Source organism: Micromys minutus, assembly GCF_963924665.1.
Source record: "Micromys minutus genome assembly, chromosome: 5".
NCBI classification, from domain to species: Eukaryota; Metazoa; Chordata; class Mammalia; order Rodentia; family Muridae; genus Micromys; species Micromys minutus.
Window position 1 is genome coordinate 57120284 of NC_137974.1, and position 20429 is coordinate 57140712.

Consider the following 20429-nt stretch of genomic DNA (forward strand, 5'->3'; position numbering starts at 1 on the left):
AATACAGTATCTCAATAAAGCATCATGCCAATGTAAAGTTGGGTCTCCCACAAGTAGACAGTAGTTGTCTTATTAGGCAGGCCAGAGAATAAGCAAAGGATAGAATGATTTGCTCCAAATGGCAAACTAATAAAAGATCTATGAGTATAGACCACTTTCCTGCCCCTCTATGTGGTCTCTATAGGGAAACAGAATCTTCATTAGTATGTGGCTGGACTTGGCTATGCCCTACCTGCATAGGAAACGCAGAGACTTCCTCAAGTTTAAGCTCTCTCTAAATTGTGACATTCAGGGTAGTCTCTCTCTGAGAGTACCCCAAACCTTAATCTCTTTGCTGCTTCTAAACTTCGCATTCATCTCTCCACGTGGTACCTTCATGATGACTCCTCACCCAGCCTCCTGTCTTTCCGGGTGGTCTCAGCACTGGTGAGTCTGCTACAAGGGAAACAATGGTGGCAGTACAGCTAGGAAATGAACCTCACTAGGTTCCCAATCTCATGCTCATGGACATAGTTGTACCTTAATTTTAAGGTGAGGTTCAGAGTCAAGTTGACTTGGCCAAGGTCATGTGGTGAGTTCCAGCTGAGCCTGCAAGAACCTTCACAATCCTAGTTCAAGGACTGCTCTACACGTGTAATGGGGTTGGTTCTGTCTATGATGATGCGCAGTGTTCAGCGTCTCTTTAGGATGAGGAGACCAAAGGTACCATCCTGCCCAGCCCACTTCACAAAGAAAGCTTTATTGACTTGTTTTTATTGACTTTGTGGCATGATCTGCTAATTGGAACCAAAGAGGTGTGCTCTAAGCAGCCTTAATAACTACACGTTTTCTCCTTGGAGGCCTTGGCCTAGGTATTGGTAGATACTCTCAATAGAGATTCAGCTTTTTCAGGTCAGCATGTGGCCACCGAAGCTGCCTTTGCTTCATCAGATTTTTTCCACATTTATGCCTGAATATGGTGGTTTTCTGAGAACCCTCTCCTAAGTCAAGTTATGAATCCTAAGACTATATTTCAGTGTAATGCCTCAGGTGCAAGTGCAGAAGTTAGGGTCTTAGGGTTTCTATTGCTGTGATGAATACCATGTTCAGCTTTGGGGAAAAAATAGTTTATTCAGCTTATACTTCCACATCATTGTTCATTATTAAAGGGCAGGAACTCAAGCAGGGCAGAACTTGGAGGCAGGAGCTGATGCAGATACCATGATGCCCTGGCAGGATGCATGTATACTGGCTTGCTCTTCAGCTTGTTTTCTTATAGAACCAAGGACCATCAGCTCAGGGATGGCCCCACCCACAATGGGCTGGGCCCTCCCCCATTGATCAGTAATTAAGAAAATGCCTTATAGGTTTGCCTACAGCCCAGTTTTATGGAGACATTTTCTTAACTGAGGCTCCCTCTTCTCAAGGCACAAAACGTGTGGAATGGCTTTATATATTAAGAGAATTTATTTTAATAACTTAGAGTTTGCAGTCTAACTAACCCAACAATGGGCAGCTGTGGATGAGAAGTTCAAGAATCTAGTAGTTGCTCCGTCCTATGAGGCTGGTTGTTTCAGCGGGTCTTCTGTAGAAGCTGGAATCCTGAAGAAGTAGGTTCCAACAGATGTGCTGGCAAGTAAGTGCAAGCAGGAGAAAATGAGTCTTTGCTCGTCCATTGTCCTTATGTGGGCCCCCAGCAGCAGGTGTGGCCCTGATTAAAGGTGCGCACCATCATGACTGGACCTAAGCTGTTCTTTACTTGGAACTTGTTCTGTCCCAGGCTGGGCTTGAACTCAGAATTCTGCTTGCTTCTGTCTCCTGGGATCAAAGGCATGTACTATCTTGCCTGGGCCTAAGCTTTTCATGGCCACTGTGCCTCAAGATCTGGATCAGTGAAGCAGTTTGCACAGCCACTGTGGAATACATGCATTGAAAGTGTAGGGTGACTCATGAATGAATGACTGAATGAATGAATTGACTGAATGGGTGTAGTGGTGCCCCTTTAAGGGGGCCTGGAACTGTGGGCCCTAAAAGCTGACTCAGTTTACAACCCTGGCTGTACGTGTTCTGCATTCCGGGTAGCCATTTTGATAGAGGATGATCTAAAAGAACAATTAAACTTAAAGTTCCAAAAAGGGGTTTCGATGATCAAGGTGCTGAAGGAGAAAGCCACACTCAGGGCAAACTGTATAAAACATAACATTTCAAATTCCTCCCCAAATTTATTGCTGACTACTAAAAAGCAAATGTGTATACATTTTAGAACTTTGTATTAAAACGCAAATAAATGAGGGTTAACACGGCTGCTGTTGAGGACCTACAGTAAGATTTCTTTTGCTGGGGGTTGGGGGACAGTGAAGGGTCCACTGTGTAGCCCCGGCTGACCTGGAGTTTGCTTTGTAGACCAGCCGGCCTCAAACTCTGAGAGCTCTGCCTGCTTCTGCTTCAAGGGCTGGGAGCAAAGACTTCTTGGGTGGCGCAGTGTGGGGAGTGCCACGTGTTCAAGTGGCTGGTCCGTCACTCCAGGAGCCAAGATGTAAGTCCTTATCCTGGTTTCTCCAGGCAGGAGGAACATTTTCATGGGAATAGGATCTGACCAGCAGGTCTAAACCCACTGTTCACAGGACGGGCGAGACAGCAGTCAGCACTGACCGTGCCACCAGAAACCGTGGCTGGCCGAAAGGACTGTGTGAGCCATAAAGGTAACGGTTTATTTCAGGACAGCTGATGCAACACCCAGTGTATTGGACTAGTGCACTTCTAGTGAGGAACCGGCAGTTTCTCAGAAGGCTGATTGGCTGGACTGTCCTTAATATTCTCTCGTTCTTGTCTGCAAAAGTCTTGTGATCATCCAAACAACAACAACAACAAACCAAACCCGAAGCAGCATGACACAGAATATTTTGGGATGGGAAACAACCTCGGATGCTCTAGGCCATCACCACTGTCGGCATTTTAATGTAAGGAATGCATCTGTAAAGGACACGTCTGCAAAACATCTTTATTCATTTGTTACATGTGAGGTTTAAATAGAATGTTGCTTTCCAGCTTCAAACTTTTTTAAACCCCTGGAAAATAAGACGTTTGATTCACCTTAAAAACTGACCTAGGAAAAAACATTTTTTTTTTTTTTTTTAGCAAAATGTTATTATAAAATTCATTAGAAAATACTGTCCTCTTCATTTTTCTTTTCTTTTCTTTTTTTTTTGCCAAAATGTTACATAAAATCCTTATTAAAAATACACACATTAAAAATACATGAGTAGACTCCACACAGCACTTTGCTGGGCAGAGGGAGCCGCATTCCGGAAACATACAGTTCTGCACATTGGAAATTACGATGTTAACTTGGAATAGTGCAAATCTGAGTTACATCCCGGTATGAAGGCATGCATGTCACTGGTATGAAGGCATGCATGTCACTGGCATGAAGGCATGCATGTCACTGGCCAAGGACACGGCAGGAGGAAAGCAGAGCAGGAAGCAGTCACAGACACTATTTAAAAAGGTTTTCCTTTTTATTACATTCATTTTTTTCAAAAATACTTTTCTTTACAATAGAACTCCTAGAAAATATTTACAACCTTCCTCTAATAAAATATAACAGCAGTTAAATATATTTGAAAATAAGATGGGTTTTTCCATAAAATATATCTGTTAACTTTTTATATACAAGCGTTCTCAAAGGGAGTCTAAATCCATTACCGAAAAACCATCGAGTCAATGGGAGCCGTGTGAAGACATTAACTGTCAGGAAGAAAAGTTCTTTGGGGGCTGGGGGGAGGGGCAGCTAAAACACAACACGAACATGCAGGTAAAATCATTTCTGGAAAAAAAAAGTGCAATACTTTAATTGGAAGCCAATTAAACTTTAAGCCGATAGTCAGGAAATACAAACACAGATATCCGAACTGTCTCATTAAGGAGGAGTTCTTTGGTTATTTCAAGTCAAAATATTCCTTATGCTATTCTGGCATGACAAATCAAAATGAACTGTGCATTGGATCTCGGTGGTGGCAGGTCAGCTTGTTTCTAAGGTTTCAAACTGGGCAAATCCCCAAGCAGGAGGAGGACACAAACTTCCTCAAGTTCTCTGGGCATTTGCTCTTTTCTGTAGCTAAGCAGACGCCACAACAGACAGGGCCTTGCGGTCTGCTGAGGAGTGGAAGCTGGGATGGTTTTAAAGGAAGCTCATGCACGATGCCCAGGGAGTTCTTAAAGCAATACGTCTGAGATCACACACAGGCTACGACAACCCTTTGAAATAACAGCAAGGAAAACAGACCCTCCCCACCCCCACCCAGAAAGGACCTCAAGATAGTTCTAAAAACAGTGATGGACCAGGAAAAGAATCTTTGTAAATAGTCTTCTGTTTGTGGCTTTCCTGAAACTCAGAAGCCACTGCCTGAGTGGGGGCTGTGGTGGGTCATGGTGCCCTGGCCCCGAGTATGTGCCAAATGGTTTTGTAGAATCCAATGTGAAGGGTATCCAACCCTACTCTTCCACTAGAGTGCTCTCTAATGCCAAGCTGATCATGGGTCAGCACAGTGGCCCAGCATGACAGCTACCCTTACACAGAGCTGGAAGCTAGTCTACTCAAGGAGGGTGAAGACCTGGATACCTGGCCTGGAGGCCACGGGCCATGATCACAGAAGAGAGGCTGACAGGTACCCCTCTGTGCCAGGGGCAGTGGTCCGGCCCCACTATACACTAGCAGTGGGAGGGGGTCAGCCCAACTGAGAACGAAAGCCTAGGCAATGACATTTGTGTCAGATTACAGGTTTATTGCCTTCAAGTACAAATGGCATCCCCTGCTGTTGGGGACAGAGCAAAGTCATGTAGCTTAGAGAAGTCTGGAATTGCTTTGGTAAGTGACTTGGAACAAATACATTCATTGTTTGAATGCAAACTTGGATCTGGACACATTTGTGTTGGTTTTCAAAGCAGTTGAAATGGCATCTGCTATTTCTATGTGTGAGAAAAACCTATCTCTCTGTAGCTAACATCTAGGCAAACCTCAGTCCAGCACACATGTTAGAGCAAGTCAGAGTGAAAGAAGTTTCACAGTACGTTCAAGTGGTGCAAAATAAGTTTAGAACTCCACTGGCCAGAGAGAGAGAGGGAGAGAGAGAGAGAGAGAGAGAGAGAGAGAGAGAGAGAGAGAGAGAGAGAGAGAGAAAGAGAGAGAGAGGGAGAGAGAGAGGTGTTAATTCTTCTGATTTGAGAGAGAACTCTTTCTGGAAGGTCAGAACAGAATAAAATAATTCTTCGTGGGAAAACGTGGCCTAAAGTCCCAGAATGAATGGGATAACCTGCTACACACACACACACACACACACACACACACACACACACACACGCACACACACACACACGCACACACACACCCCGAAAGTTTGGAGATAGAAGGCAATCAGGGTGGCTGACATCTGAAAGCAAAGCAACACGAAGGCGAGGCTCATCCCGAGGGAAACAAGCCTCATGAGAACACAGCCCAGATGAGACACCTCTTAAAGATAGTTGTGCCAAGTTTTTATTCCCCCCAACCCCCAACAAAAACAATGTAAAAGAAGGTAAAAGAGAAAGAACTGGATTTTCCCCTCCCTTAACCTGAAGAAAAGGACCGCTTTTTAAACAGGTAGTTTAAAAGGGTTTCCAAAGGAGCCGGAAGTCCAGGTTCTGCAGACAACAGGGGAGGCCGTGGCTTGTGTCTCTAGGTGATGAAGGTTTAGAGTTCTGTATCACCCTGAAGCAAAACCGAATCTTGGTCGTCCAAGAGAAGATCCGTGCCTACCACCTCAGCCTCGTCCATGACGCCCAGCTGCTGGACCACATCATCATCCAGGATGTCCACATCCTTGACTGGCTTCATCAGACTCAGCTGGTCCAGGGGCAGCAGCTCTGGTGCCCCCACCGGCCCTGTAGTCCTCTCGATGGTGGCTGCCATTTCTGCTGCAAACGCTGCTTTCTGAGCCTTCTGCCTCTGCTGCTCTTCTTGCTGCCGATGGGTTTTCATGTGTGCATTCCGGCTTTTGATCTTAAAGAAGACCCTGAAAAGGAGGGAGAGAGCAGCCTGTGAAACCTATGGACCGACCTTAGCTCCTAGAGATACAGATGCCCGTTTCCGGAAGCTTCCTGCAGGGACTTCGGGGACTGAGGCATACAGGTCTGGTCTGGGATGGCTTCTTGCTGTGACCAGACATCTCTCCAAGCATTATGAGGAAGAGGAATGGGGACAGGAAAACTCGGATGGCGTGCCCTGTTTTCTTCCTGTGCTAAGGGTGACCGAAAATGGTGTCCAGTCTGTCCACAGTCTAGCAGGTGCTCCTGCCCCTCCTTTGGCCTCCTCCCATTCCCAACCCTAACTACACCCTCTGGATTGGAAAACTCCAAACTCTGTTGATGACAGTCTCACCATAAAACAGCCCACCTCTGTCCCTGGCTTCAGGCCTTCTTCCTGTCAAAGGGCTGGAAGGCTTTCTGCACACACTTGGGGGCCCTTTTCCCCCCACTTTTTCCCTCTACCACTTCTTTTTGCTGCAGCCCCCCCCACACCATCATAACTATCATTTCATACTGTTTTCTTTAGAATGAAAGCGGGTCTCAGCTAGGAGAGGCTGCACCCTCTCAGAAAGCATCTGGCAAAGTCCAGAGACGTACTTGTTGTGACCAAGTCAGGAGGTGTCTTAGCACAAGCCGAGGCCAAGGATGCTGCTAAATGTCTGACTTTAAAGGCTGGTCCTCTCTCCCAAATCCAGGCTAGAAATCATGTGATCCAAAATGTCAATGGTACCTACAACCCTGGGATAAAAGGATGCTAGAGTCTTTAGATCGAGGGTCCAGCCTGTTTGTTATTCTAGGCACTGGCACACAACTGTGTCTGTTGATTTATTTTTCCTACTGGTTTTGGGATGTGATGGGAGGCGAGGCGGTGAGACATATCGTGGCCTGCACATGCTACACCATTTACTATCTAAGCTATTTTCAGGAGAGCTAGCCCAGATGTAAGTTCGTGTTTACAGAGAAAGAACAGCAAAAATACAATTTAGTCTCTCTCCTAAACTAACCAGCCAATCGGACAACCCTCCTATCCGCACCCAGCCTGAGTTCTAGATTGAGGGCTCCTATCTGGCCTTGTGGAAAATGAACAGGACTTGAGCAGCTGAAAGAGGCCGGCTGTGAACTTGTTCAGTGTTTCTACCTATAAAACATCAGGAGACAATTCTAGTTTTCATTAAGTCTTGCTTGGACTTGGCTAAGAAATGATCTGGGGAGGGGCCGGTGAGAGGCTCGGCTGGGAAAAGCATCTGCAGGGAAAGCCTGACCACCTTCAGTTTGCACCTCCAGGACTCACATAGAGTTGGAGGGAGAGAACTGACCCTACAGAGCTGTCCCCTGGCCTCCCATGTGTGTCCTGGCATGTGCGTGGGCACACATGCACACTAATAACAAAGCCAAACAGAAAGAAAAGATCTCAAGTAACAGAAAGACAAGAAAAACGTTCACTGTGTGCTTTTGAAGGATAGCTGGAAGCATGAAGTATGAGGTAAGTGCTCTCTTGCCCACACGTATCAGGTGCTATAGATCTTCACTCAGTGAGACTTCCTGCAGACGGGACCCAAGTCTAAGCATGAGACTCACTGCCTTACACCCACTTTTAACACACGACTGAGCATGTTTTTACATTAAAAAGAAAGAAAGAAAGGAAGGAAGAAAGGAAGAAAGAAAGAAAGAAAGAAAGAAAAAGACAGGCTCTCTTGTAGCTCAGGTTAGCCCTCAACTCTATACAACTAAGGATAACCTTAAATTATTTATCCATCCATCTATCCATCTGTCTATTGGGGGTTGGTCTGGTATTCAAATGCTAAATATTGGCTCCCAAGATCTGGTGGCAATCCAGATGAACACATTCTCATGTACACAAAATGATGTTGTGTAAACTTTGCCTGCCAATCTTCTCTGACTGGTTAGATAGAAGTGGCTGACAGACAATGGCTGACAGGCAGAATAGAATAGAGGTATTCAGTTGCCAGGCTAGGGGCTGCAGGTAGGGACCACAAGGAGGACAGACGAGATCGAGGACAGAGATCGATTGCCAGGAGACCAGATGGCTCATGAGCACCTGGCCAGGAGAAGTACACCCTGAGGACAGGCCGAGGGAGCAGGAGCAGCTCAGGTGAGACTCAAAACAGCAAGTAACAGGGACATATGGTTTGGATAGAGGTGAGAATAGCATAGAACCTGCCCAATCTATGCTTATGGCTTATAAATAAAATATCAGGGTTTTGTGACATTTATACAGACAAGCTAGAATACATAATCCATTTACATCTGTTTGCCCATCCACCCATCCATCCATCCATCCATCCATCCATCCATCCACCCAACCATCCACCCATCCATCCATCCATCCAACCATCCACCCACCCACCCATCCATCCATCCATCCATCCATCCATCCATCCATCCATCAATCCACCCATCCATCCATCCATCCATCCATCCATTCATCCATCCATCCATTTATATATCATCTGAGACCAGCTCTCACACAATAGTCCAGGCTGCCTTTGAACTTGTGATCCTTTCCCATCAGTCCCCGTGTGCTGGAGACACAGGTGTGCACCATTGTATCGAGTGCTGAGTGGCTTTCAGTCATTTTTTGAATGAAACAAAATGTCATGGTGTGGAACTTTTCATCTGCAGTGTCAAGTACCTGCACACCAAATTTTGGACTCTAAGAATAGGGCTCCTCAGCCATCCTGTGGAGATTTTGCCTGAGGAGGCTGTTGTCTCCACTTGGTGGATGACAGAGAAGGGTCTTGCTTCCTTTTCAAAGGAAACTGGCAAGGCCTTGATGGTCACACTTTGTTTTCAGGACAACAGGTGGCAATAGCTGAGCCCAGGTTGGTTCCTTCATGGCACAGTAATGCACCTGCAGACCCATCTGGGGGCTCATTTCTTCTGTGCCTCCCTCAGAGTGTGAGGGGCACAGAGCCCAGTGGCTGAATCGTAAGAGGCCAGGCCGGCCCGAGCGTCTTGAAGTCTAAACAAGAGGCTCATCCATTTCAGATCACCTTTCATGGCTGAAAGCCTAACTTTCCCTAGACCCATGTTCTGTTAGAAAACCACCTGTCTTGCTGGGCTTTCTGATATTGTCAATTACTTAACTGTGTATGTTCACAAGCGTTTGTGCACATGGGTGTACACACTCCCGTGGCATGATGTCTGTATATGTGGAGGTCAGGAGACAACTTTCTGAAGTCAGTTACCTCCCATGTGGGATCTGGACATGTTGGCCAGTAGCAGCAATCACTTTGTCTGCTAAGATAGTCATCCCCCCTCAGGACTATTGAAAGAAGTAAATGACTCAGGGATATAAAACATCATTTAAAATAGTCTCGGGCAAAAGCACGGAGGACCCGCCCATTGCTGAATGCTATCAAGTTGTCCGATACATTAGCATTCCTTTTTAATATCATGATTGCTTTTTATTTGGTTATTTTTTATATGAATGGGGCCTGCCTGCATGTAATTCTGTGCAGCATCTGTGGATGCTAGAAGAGTGTATCAGAAATCCTGGCATTAGAGTCATGGATGGTTGTTAGCTACCATTTAGTGTTAGAAGCAAACCCAGGTCCTCTGGAAGAGCAATCGATGTTCCCAACTGCTAATTCTGTAGTGAGAATTCTGGAATTTTAAAAAAACAAAACACAAAAATATAGGAATATTTTCGTTTTAATCCCGAGGCAGGGCTATGGGGCTGCTTCGGACGGTCTGCAGCTGCTGACTGTGACTTGTCTCCTGCTCTAGTAGAGGTATGGTTTTGCCAGCTGCAGACAGTTTTTGACATTGTTTCTGGACTTTTCAGTAGGTGTATAAATGCTAGGGCCCTGAGAGATGGGGTTGATGGTTGGTGGTTATTCAGGGAGGTTGCCTGCGGTATGTTAGTCATGTTCAAAGAAATAACAATACAGAAATTAGATTCAGGAATCTTTATCTTTTTCTCTTCTCTATCCTTTTTTCTCTCCTATCTAGTGATAGATGAAAGGGCCCCTCAAATAGGAAATAGAAGACCCCACAAAGTAGCAAAGAACAGCTACACATCTCTGTTGTGGGATATGTGATCACACTGTGAACCCTGAGATTGTTATTTACTGAAAAAAAAAAAAACAACTCTTTTTTTAGTTGTGGTGTGGCTCAGTCCTTAGCACACGCCTTTAATCCCTCTGGCTGGGATTAAATCCTCAGCACACACCTTTAATTCCAAACAATGAAGGTAAAGTTAATTTGTAGAAGGAAGCACTCATGTTTGAAAGTGATGTCTAATTGAGTGGCAGACAAAGTGACAAATCAGAGAAAGATTTGGCAGAATAGGATAGGAGGAGAGGAAAGAGAAGCTGCTTAAGAGAGCAGTGCGGAGGTGGGGAGGGGCAGTGGGGAGGGGCAGTTATAGAGAGTGGTTGCAGAGAGAGAACAAGCTAGACTCAGGTGAAGACAGAATGAGCCAGAGAGTGAGGAGCCAGATTAGAATGTATTGCCAAAGTTAGTTTGAGGCCAAACAGAGCAAAAAGTCGGAGGCCAAGAAAGAAGCTAGCGTGAATCAGTCAGCTTGGAGAAGAGTTTGAGCTGAGCTGACCACCCAGCTGGAGTTTGAAAAAACAAGAAGCAAGTCTCAGAGGCTGAAAACATTCTAGGCCTAGATAAAATTGTTCGGGCTAGAAGCTTCCAGGCCTAAACCTAGGTTAGCAGACGAGGCAGCGAGCCTTAGAGACAGCCATATCAGGCAAACACATGTTCCTTTTACACATCCGTCCAGCCCACCTGTCATATCCTGCGAGGACATGGAAACAGAAGTCCCCACTGGCCTCACTTATGAACTAAGAGAGCCACCTGGTAGGTGTCACTCTAGGTCCTTTCCTTATATGCTTGAGACACTGGAGACTGTAGCGAGCAACACCCAGCTACCAGCGTGTGACAATGCTGTAGCCTTGGGGTTGAGCAGAGTCACCGAGAAGGAAGCTGTGAAGGAGCCACACATTTTACCACCAGTTGGGCTTCTCTGAAATGTAGCTAATCACAACAAAGCAGAACCCGGGAGCAGCATGGAGAGGCCAGGCACTGCATCTGGACACAGCAAGGCTTAAACCTCAGCTTTGCTCTCCTGACAGTACGACTTGGGAAAAATTATTTTTACCTGACCTTAAAATCTTTACTTGTAAAATAAGCGTGAAGGCAGCTTGCATTGGGAGGAGTTTTTTCCTGTGAGGATTGAATGAGTTCACACACATGAAGTATGTGGTAGAGTGCTAGACATTATTCTTCTCAATTACTTTAGCTTCCTCCCTTGGGTGTTGTTTTAAGTTTTATCTAAAGGGACAGGCACGAGAAATAGGTTTTATCCTATGCCTGGACTTTAATCAACTAGATGTGCCAGCTTGCATCATTACAATATAAAGGATAGGATACCGAGTTTTAATGTGATGTGATGTTAGAGAATGCAGTGATTGATTAGTAATGTCTGCTGTGGGCAGAGGCATGGATAGAGAAAGTGAGGAGATCTATCTGTAGCCCCCTTCCCCCGGGGTGGTATCAAGGGGAGTCCTGAGAGTCAGCTGAAGAAACAGCCCCCACAGAACCATCATTCACTTTGACCTTGGGTTTGGTCCCTGGTTCAAGTGTACCTACTTGCCACACTCCTTGCAGGGGAAGATGGTGGTGGGGTCTGTCTCTCCACTGGTGGTACTGTGAGATGGTGAACTCTTTACTGAGCAGTACCCACTCTGGGTGCTACCTGGCTTCTGTTTCCCAGAGGGGACAGCACCTCGGGTCTTGGCCACCTGGTTGGTGCCGCCATGGATGCGGGCGTGGCCATTCAGTGCCTGTCGGGAGCTGAACACCTGAGGAAGAAAGGGAGCGACATGACATCTACAGTCCTGAAAAGGAAATTAGGGTTGTTAGTTACTTGGTGGCAAAACATGGGATACACGAAACAGCACAGGGCTCACACAAGCAAGCACTGGGTGTGTGCCACAGAAAGCAAAGCCCAGATACCCCAACCACAATGCTGTGCTGATAAAATGTTTTTCACTGGTTTAACCAGAGCACAAGGCCAGGTGGCTTAGTACCAAGGACAAAGCTCTTGTCTCAAAGCCAGAAGATTCAGCATCTATCCACTCTAATTTGAAACTGTTGCAAATATCAGAGGCCATTAAACCATTTGATTCTTAAATAACCCCCCCCCACGCCACCCACCACCACTGTTTGCAAAATGAGAGGAGTAAGAGGGCCCCTCAGTAGCATATGGTTTTGTTTTTTATTTTTATTTATTTTTTTATTGCCTATTCTGTGTATTTAAAAGTAGCTCATTGTTTTAAATCTTTTTGCTTTCCATGATGCTGGGGAAGGAAACACAGGCCTCATGCGTGCTAGATGAATGTTATCACTCTGAGCGACACCTGCAATCCAAGGGCACCGCAGAAGCCACTTCTAAGACTCCCAAACTTTAGCAGAATCAAAAGGTTAGGCTTTTTTTAATAGTTTGGGGGACAGGGGTCACTCTGCAGGCCTGGAACTTACTATGTAGACCAGTTTAAAATATAGTTTTAAATATGAGTCAATCCTCCTGCCTCTGTCTTCCCAGTGCTAGAATTACAAGCCTGTATCACTGTGCCTGGCTGTAAATCCGCAAACCAATGACTTCACTGAGTTAGAGTTTAGTCTGTGGTCCAGGCTGGCCTTCACCTTACTGTATAGGCCAATTTCTAATCCTCCTGCCTTCCTAACCCAAGGGCTGGGAGTACAGGTGTCTAACACCATGCCTGACTAATTTTTCAAATACTGGCACAGAGCTGGGCTTCTTGGCCTCAGTGCCAAGGATACTTGGGCTGGACAGGTGGTGACTGTCCTGTGCACAGCCGGTGTTTAGAGGCCCCGGTGGCCTCTACCTACCAGATGCTGATCTCACCTTCCCAGTCCTAGCAAAAATGTTCTTGTAGGACCAAATTATCCAGAGCCACTGAAGTACTGGGCTATGGTCCACAGCCCGCCAAACCATTTTATTCCATCTCGGTGGGTTTAGGCAGCCTCTTTTTGTTTAGCTCATAGATACTTTTTATTGTATTACTAAAAAAAATCTATTTCTGATTTACTGAACACAGTCTTCATTGCTGGTCATGGAATAAACCATCAATCACACTTTCTTTGGTGAGATTTTTTTAAAAAGTCATTAAGAATGTCTCTCTTGCTGAGCATGTCTGATTGGGCAAAGTAAAAGATGACCCCCAATCCCCACAAAAACCATACCAAACCCAAAACCCCCCAAATTAAAAACCAAACATTGATTGTACCCCAAACAATGAATTGAAAAAGCACCTAATTTCTGAACGAATTCAACAAGAAAAATTGTCATTTAAAGTCACATCTTTGTCTGCAGGAAGCAATTTGGGCAAAATGGCAATGCTGGAACAGAGGTCAGGTCATAAGAGACCCAGCATGCTGGCCATTTCTCACACTCTCACATAGGGAATGGAACATGTATACACTTTGATTTTCTGTTTATTTGTCTTTGAGACAGGGTTTCTCTGTGTAGCCCTGGCTGTCCTTGAACTTACGCTGTAGACCAGGCTGGCCTCGAACTCAAGCCTGCCTCTGCCTCTCAGGTGATAGGGTTAAAGATGTGTGCTACCACCGACTGGCTCACTTCTATTTATTTTTAAAGCCTTTTCACTTTTCTTAAGTCATTTTCTAAAATATTTTACTTCTTTTTTAATAAAAAATTATTTATTTATTATATATAAGTACACTGTAGCTATCTTGAGATACACCAGAAGAGGGCATCAGATCCCATTACAGATAGTTTTGAGCCACCATGTGGATGCTGGGAATTGAACCCAGGACCTCTGGAAGAGCAGTCAGTGCTCTTAACTGCTGAGCCATCTCTTCAGGACCTCTTTCTTTCTTTTGAGACAAGGTCTCACTCACTATGTAGTCCTGGCTGGCCTTAAAGTAGAGAAGCCTGCTTCTGCCTCCAGAGGGCTGGGACTAAAGGTGCGTGCCACCTGCCCAGCCCAGGATAAACTCTTTAAAGTCTTTCTTTAAATGGCAGACTTAATATGCTCTGTATTAGACAGGCAGAGATGAGCTGGAGTACAGCGGGGCTTCCGGGGAAGGGGCGACAGACACCTCTAGAACTGTCTATGACCGTGTGTCAGGCTTCAGGAAACCCAACTGGGGAAAATTCCAGCTGTGCAGACTAGTGGGGACAGGCAGAACACACAGAAGCCTCTAGACTGTGGAGCCTTAGAGGACAATGCCCACGCCCCACCAGTCTCTTCTATGCTCAGGAGGAGGTGGAGGGGTCCCCAGACTCTCCCTCATTCTGGTCACATTACTAAGTTGCTTATTGAAGCTCTGCCTCCTCAGACTGCAAAGTCAGACTTCAGTTGCTTGGAAACAATTTGCCTAGATGTCACTAATGTGACATTCGAAATTAGACGTAGTAACACTTTATAGAATATGAAAAGCTAAATTTTCCAGAGAAATAAAACCGGAGGCAGTTCAGGAGAGCCATTGGGTTCTAAAAGGGAAACCCTGATGGAATCTTCTAGTGAATTTAACTGCATGTTGACAAGCTGTAATCTGGCCTTTGGTGACACACAGTCCGAGGACCTGCAGAATCCCAGCAGACAGTGCTGTAGACAACACGTACCTTCTGGAGGCCTGCAGTCATGCAAAACTGTCAATCACACACTTCCTGAAGGCAGGGCGGGAGGTGTTTGTTTTGTTTTTCTTTTGGGTCTTTTTGTTTTTTGTTTTTGGCTTGGAGGCAGAGTCTCACTCTATACCTCAGGCTGGCCTCAGGGTCTTAATTCGTCCGCACAGCCTCCATAGTGCTGAGAATGACAGGCCTGAGCCGCCCTTGGCTTAGGGGCCCTCCTAAATCCCCAGCATGCAGCGTCATGCTTGGCAGAGAACATACAGCCACTTGGCCAAAATTGTAAGAAAGTGGTAGCTACGTGGCAGGCCTCTGCTAGACGTCCATTGGTCTTAGAACTAGGCACAGCTGCATGACCCTCACGTCCCAGAGCCGGGGACAACACAGATACTTACAGCCCCACAGTTGGGCATTTCACAAATGAAGGAGCTTGAGGGTTGGCCACCAGCCTGCATGGGTGGCCCCTCAGTGGGAGCCAGGGCAGGGGCGGGCGGTGGCTCTGGCGACTTGGGTACTTCACTCTCCTCTTCTTTTATGGATTTCCTATCTTCTTCTGGGTCCTCTTCTTCCTCGTCAGCCTCCTCTTCCTCTTCGCTGGTCTGTTGTTAACAAAATCAAGAGGGTAATGTCTCTCAAAGGCAAGTTTGTGGTGAACAGAAATCACACTCCAGGAGGTGTTGGGACACTGGGGCCCTGTTACTCTTCTTATGGTAGGGAGGTGACAGTCTGCGGGGGTGGGGAGGTTTGGTCTCTGGACACTTTGAGATCCTGAGGTCAAGAAATCTTCCTAATTCACTTGGGTAACCCCCTCCCTCATGATCCTTTATAGAAAATCTTGCTAAGGCAGAGGGGAAAGGTGTGGAGATCCTGCCTGGGGGCAGGAGGAGGGGAGAATAGCACAGTGGGTAAGGCCTTGCTACACAAGGATGAGGACTGGAAGTCCCAGTCCCTGTCCCCAGACAAAAGTCAGGTGTGTGTGGAGTGCCTCCAGTGCTGAGAGGTCGGAACAATAGGATCCCCATAGGTTGTGGGCCAACCAATCTAGTCAAGTAGTGAAAAGACCCAGGCTCAAAAAATAAGGTAAGGGAGACTGGAGCGATGGGTCATCCATTAAGAGCCCTGGCTGCTCTTTCAGAGGATCTAATTTCTATGTTCCCAGCACCCAGGTGTAGGTCACAATCACCAGTAATTCCAGCTTCAAAGGACTCTGATGCCACCTTCTGGTTTCCTTCGGTACTGCATATACAGGGCATACACTTATAAAGACACACACACACACATAAATAATAAAAAAAAAATAAAGGCTGGAGAGATGGCTCAGCACTTAAGAGTGAGTACTGTTCTCCAGATGACCAGTGCTTATTAGGCAGCTCTCAACCAATCACAGTCCAGTTTGAGAGTATATGATGCCCTCTTGTGGCCCCTACAGGCACCAGTATGAATGTGCTGCACATACACAATACATATTCACATATTCACACAAAATGATAAATCTTTATAAAAACCCTTTAGGTGGAGTCTCGAGAGATGGCTCAGCAGTTAAGAGTGTTTGCTGTCCTTGCCAGTGCCCTAGGACAAGTTCTCAGTACCCACATGGTGGCTCCTAACCACTGCAGTTCCAGAGATCTGAACTGTGTGGGCACATATATGCACATACAAACATGCAGGCAAAACATTCATAAGCATAAAATAAGATTCCAAATAGCAAGTTATTGAGCAGGGAGGTGTGGGTGGGCTGGAAAAGAATTCGGGGAATTAATTTGGCTTAAAGTTTAATTTATTTTTACTTATCTGTATGGTTTTGAGTCTGCATGAGCTTATGTGCCCCAAGTGCAAGTCAGTGCTCAAGGAGGCCAGAGGGCATCGGATGCCCTGGAGCGCGAGTTACGGGTGGGTATGGGCTTAATGTGGATGTTGGGTACCAAACCTGGGTCTTCAGCAAGAGCAATGAGTGCTCTGAGCTGAGGAGCTGTCTCTCCATCCTTTCTGTTGATGTAGCTCAGCCTGGCTTTAAACTGGCTTTGTAGGTAAGGCTGCTCTTGACTCCCGAACTCCCGCTCTCATTTCTCCAATGCTGGACTTAGAAGCACAGTTTCACGACACCTAACTTGCTTTCCCGCTAAGACAGATCCTGTTTGCTCCCCAGTCAGGATCTTATGATGTAGCCCAGACTGGCTATGGAGTCACAATCTTCCTGCCTCAGTTTCTCTTGTTTTAAGATTATCTATCCTATCCTTCCTATCTATCTATCTATCTATCTATCTATCTATCTATCTATCTACCTACCTAAAGTACTCTTTCTTCAGATATACTAGAAAAAGGCATCAGATTTCCTTACAGATAGTTGTGAGCCACCATGTGGTTGCTGGGATTTGAACTCAGGACCTCTGGAAGAGCAGCTGGTGCTCTTAACCACTGAGCCATATCTCCAGCCCCACTCTTGGCTTTTTTATATTCATTTTTAGATTACATGGATGTCATTGTGTATGGGTACGGGCAAGTAAGTGCCCTCAGAAGCCAGAGGCATCAGATCCCTTGGAGCTGGAGTTACAGGCTGTTGTGAGTCACCTAATGCAGGTGCTGGGAATCAAACCCAGGTCCCTCCGGAAGAGCAGCAAGTGCTCTTAACCACTGAGTCATGTCTACCCCCATCCCTTAAGACAACGTTTCATACCATAGTGTAGATTGTCCTGAAACTCATTATGTATTCCAAGCTGGACTGTAACTTATGTCTCTCCCTCTTGAGAGCTGGGATTACAACCATATAATACCACACCATAATGGCCACTCTCCAGTTTTGATTTAGGGGTCAGGTGTGGGAGAATTACAGAGACATTAGCAGCCAACACAAGGTAGTTAACATCTTTCCCTCTTCAATGCTGTTCACATTGTAATGCAACACACAGGCATCATGTCCATGTAGACACAGACTCAAGAGCCAGCGTTAGCAAGCTAAGAAATGGCCAATTGCCAGCCAGTTAATTAAGGTCAATTAGTAATGATTACATAGGCAGTGTGAACTGTTCAGGCCCAACACCTATTATGGAGTAGTTTCTAGAACAAGGTCCCTTGTTAGTACAGAACACACAGGTTGGTTTCATAGGTGGCCTTCTTCCTCTTACCCATCCCTTTCAAATCCAGAGTCTCAAGCAAAACAGTGCATGCCCCCTTTAAAAAAACTGGGACACTAGTCTTAACTATTAAGCAGACATGGCCTCCACTTTGGCATTTATAAGACAAGCTACAAATTAAAACTATATAACTATGGCACTTGTTCCACGGTACTCATCACAATTACAATTTTCTCACAATGCCATCTCTGTTGGCTTAAGAACTCTGAAGACATCTTTCATATTTGTAGCCACAAAATGGTAGACTGAATTCTACTGCATGGCACCTCTCAGGACTTCAGACGGGCTTTTAAAATTTCAAATGGCAATCTGTACACGTTCCCAACATATTTATCATCAAGGTGAAGTGACTCATATACAGAGATGGGGGTTCAGACCCCAGCATGCAGCACTCTGTAGCTATATGGTGGCCATTTAATGACGCACTGCAGATGGAAGCATTTACAACCTCACATGGGAACTGGGCAGACACAGGGCAGGGAGGAAAAAAATACATGCACACGTATGCACATGCACGTGTGCACACATACTCACACAGTTTTATATAGATATAATTATTATACCTATATAATAATTATATCTATATAAAATGTATGTGTGTGTGTGTGTATGCTACCTGAATGCCCTGCCTGCAGAAGCCAGAAGAGGGTGTTAGATCCCCTGTAGCTGGATTTACAGGCAAAAGTGAGCAGCCCTCTGTGGGTGCTGGGAATAAAACCCAGCTCCTCCAGAAGAGCAGCAATTGCTCACAACCACTGAGCTATCTCTCCAGTTCAAGGAATGAGAAATTTAACACAGTGCCCAAACCTCAAGTGTCCACACCACAAGCTCTTTGCAGAGGACACTCTTTTATACCCATGCTGCAGCAAGCAGGGAAACTGAAAGACAGACATCCAACTCAGGTTTGCCAAAGACATACATCCAACTGTCAGGGTTGCTCCTTTTTTTTTTTTTTTTTGATTTATTTATCTTATGTATATGAGTACAATGTCGCTGTCACACCAGAAGAGGGCATCAGATCCCATTACAGATGGTTGCAACCCACCATGTGGTTGCTGGGAATTGAACTCAGAACCTTTGGAAGAGCAGTCAGTGCTCTTAACTGCTAAGCCATCTCTCCAGCCCAAGGGTTTCTCTTGATAGCAATGAGGAAAAGGTATTAAATGTGTGGTACTCACTGGGCACCTCTCCTTCCCTGTCCCTCACAGGACATATGATTCTCCCAGAATTCTATACAGATTTCTGAATTAAAGAAATCATAGTCAGCCAGAGAAGTCTTTTTGCTAAGCTCATATAGCTGACCAAGAAATTGGACTGAGGGGTTGGAGAGTTGGCCCCATTGGTAAAGTGCTTGCTTTGCAAAATGAGGATCTGAGTTCAAGTCCCAGAAACCACAAAAATAGTCTGGCATGGTGGCATATGCCTATGAAAGCTGTATCCCAGAGCCAGGGAGGTGCTGACGGGCAGTTTCCCTGGGATCCCTGGATAGCCAAGCCTCACTAGTTAGCGAGAGAGGCTCTAGTGAGAGAGGGTCAGACGTGGCTCAGGTTGGACCCATACTATCCTATTGAACACGTGAGCATGTTACACCCACCCCTGACCGTCTGCAGAACCTGTGCCTTCAGCTGTCCCTCAGCAAGTCCCTTTGTACTTCCTCTGGGAAAAATGCTCACTTGCCTTCTTTAACTCACATTTATTTGGGTGTGTACCCACCCACATACTGCATGTTGAGGTCAGAGGGCAACTTTTAGGAATGCGTTCTCTCCTCCCATCTTGTGGCCCCAGTGACTGAACCCAGATCAGCAGGTTTGGCTGCAAAGCACCTTTACCTGCTGAGCCATCTTACTGGTCTCTCACCTGTCCCAAGGCTGAGGGTCAGGATCATGTGTTAGGGTTGGGCCTCCTGCACCTTTCCCTGCCCTCCCAGGTTTCCGTTTCTAGTTGGCGGTTGGTCCTTGGACTATTGGCTGTACTCACAGAACCCAAGAGAGGAAGCTGGAGCTATGACTCAGGTCTTAAACAAAGACTGTTTTAATGGGCCTGAGTCATCTTTGCACATAAGCCTTTTGCTTTCCCTGAACATACAAGAGACAAGGGTGTGGATGCTGTAACCTACCCTAATGCTGGCTCATTGTCAATGAGCTGGGAGGAGTGACACCTCTGCTTTACTTCCTCCTCTGAGGCAGCACTCTGGCCCGGCACTCCCTCTGCTGACATACACTGGCCAAGATGGAGCTCCTACCTTGGATGGCAATGCCTCCCTTAACAACATTCCTCTGTACGGCATCTCTGCTCTTTCCATTCTCCCCCCTCCCCGACGTTCACACAGGGATGCTACTGCGAACCAGTGACCCTTGCCTCAGGAAACTGTTCACTTGACAAAAATTTCCTGAGCATCATTTTCATACTCCGATTCCCCTGGGCACTGTCCCCAGTCCCTTGTTACAACAGAGCCTGAGAAATGTCTCTCTCTTAGCAGACCACACCATCCGACTTCTTCATGTGCATGTGTGTGGACGCCTGAGGTTGCATGTGGCTCCTTCCTCTAGCACTCTCTGTGTTCTTTGAGGCAGGGTCTCTCAGTTGATCCCAGAGCTCAAAGA

At 46.0% G+C, this 20429-nt stretch overlaps 1 protein-coding gene across 6 annotated transcripts in view; it reads right to left on the reverse strand.

Moving 5' to 3' along the window:
• Positions 1-5623: 5623 nt before the first annotated feature.
• TRERF1 (transcriptional regulating factor 1) overlaps positions 5624-20429 on the reverse strand; it is a gene marked incomplete at its 5' end in the record, with an annotated part of 41574 nt that continues 26768 nt past the window's right edge. For 4 of the 6 annotated variants that reach the window (XM_080916872.1, XM_080916869.1, XM_080916871.1 and 1 more), the window contains 3 exons: positions 5624-6029; positions 11668-11879; positions 15091-15294. In XM_080916872.1, the coding sequence (XP_080772998.1) occupies positions 5708-6029; positions 11668-11879; positions 15091-15294 (738 nt within the window). In that variant the 3' untranslated portion in view covers positions 5624-5707. Of the gene's footprint in view, positions 6030-11667; positions 11916-15090; positions 15295-20429 lie in introns of all 6 variants that reach the window. The other 2 variants (XM_080916873.1, XM_080916870.1) reach the window with 1 other exon arrangement.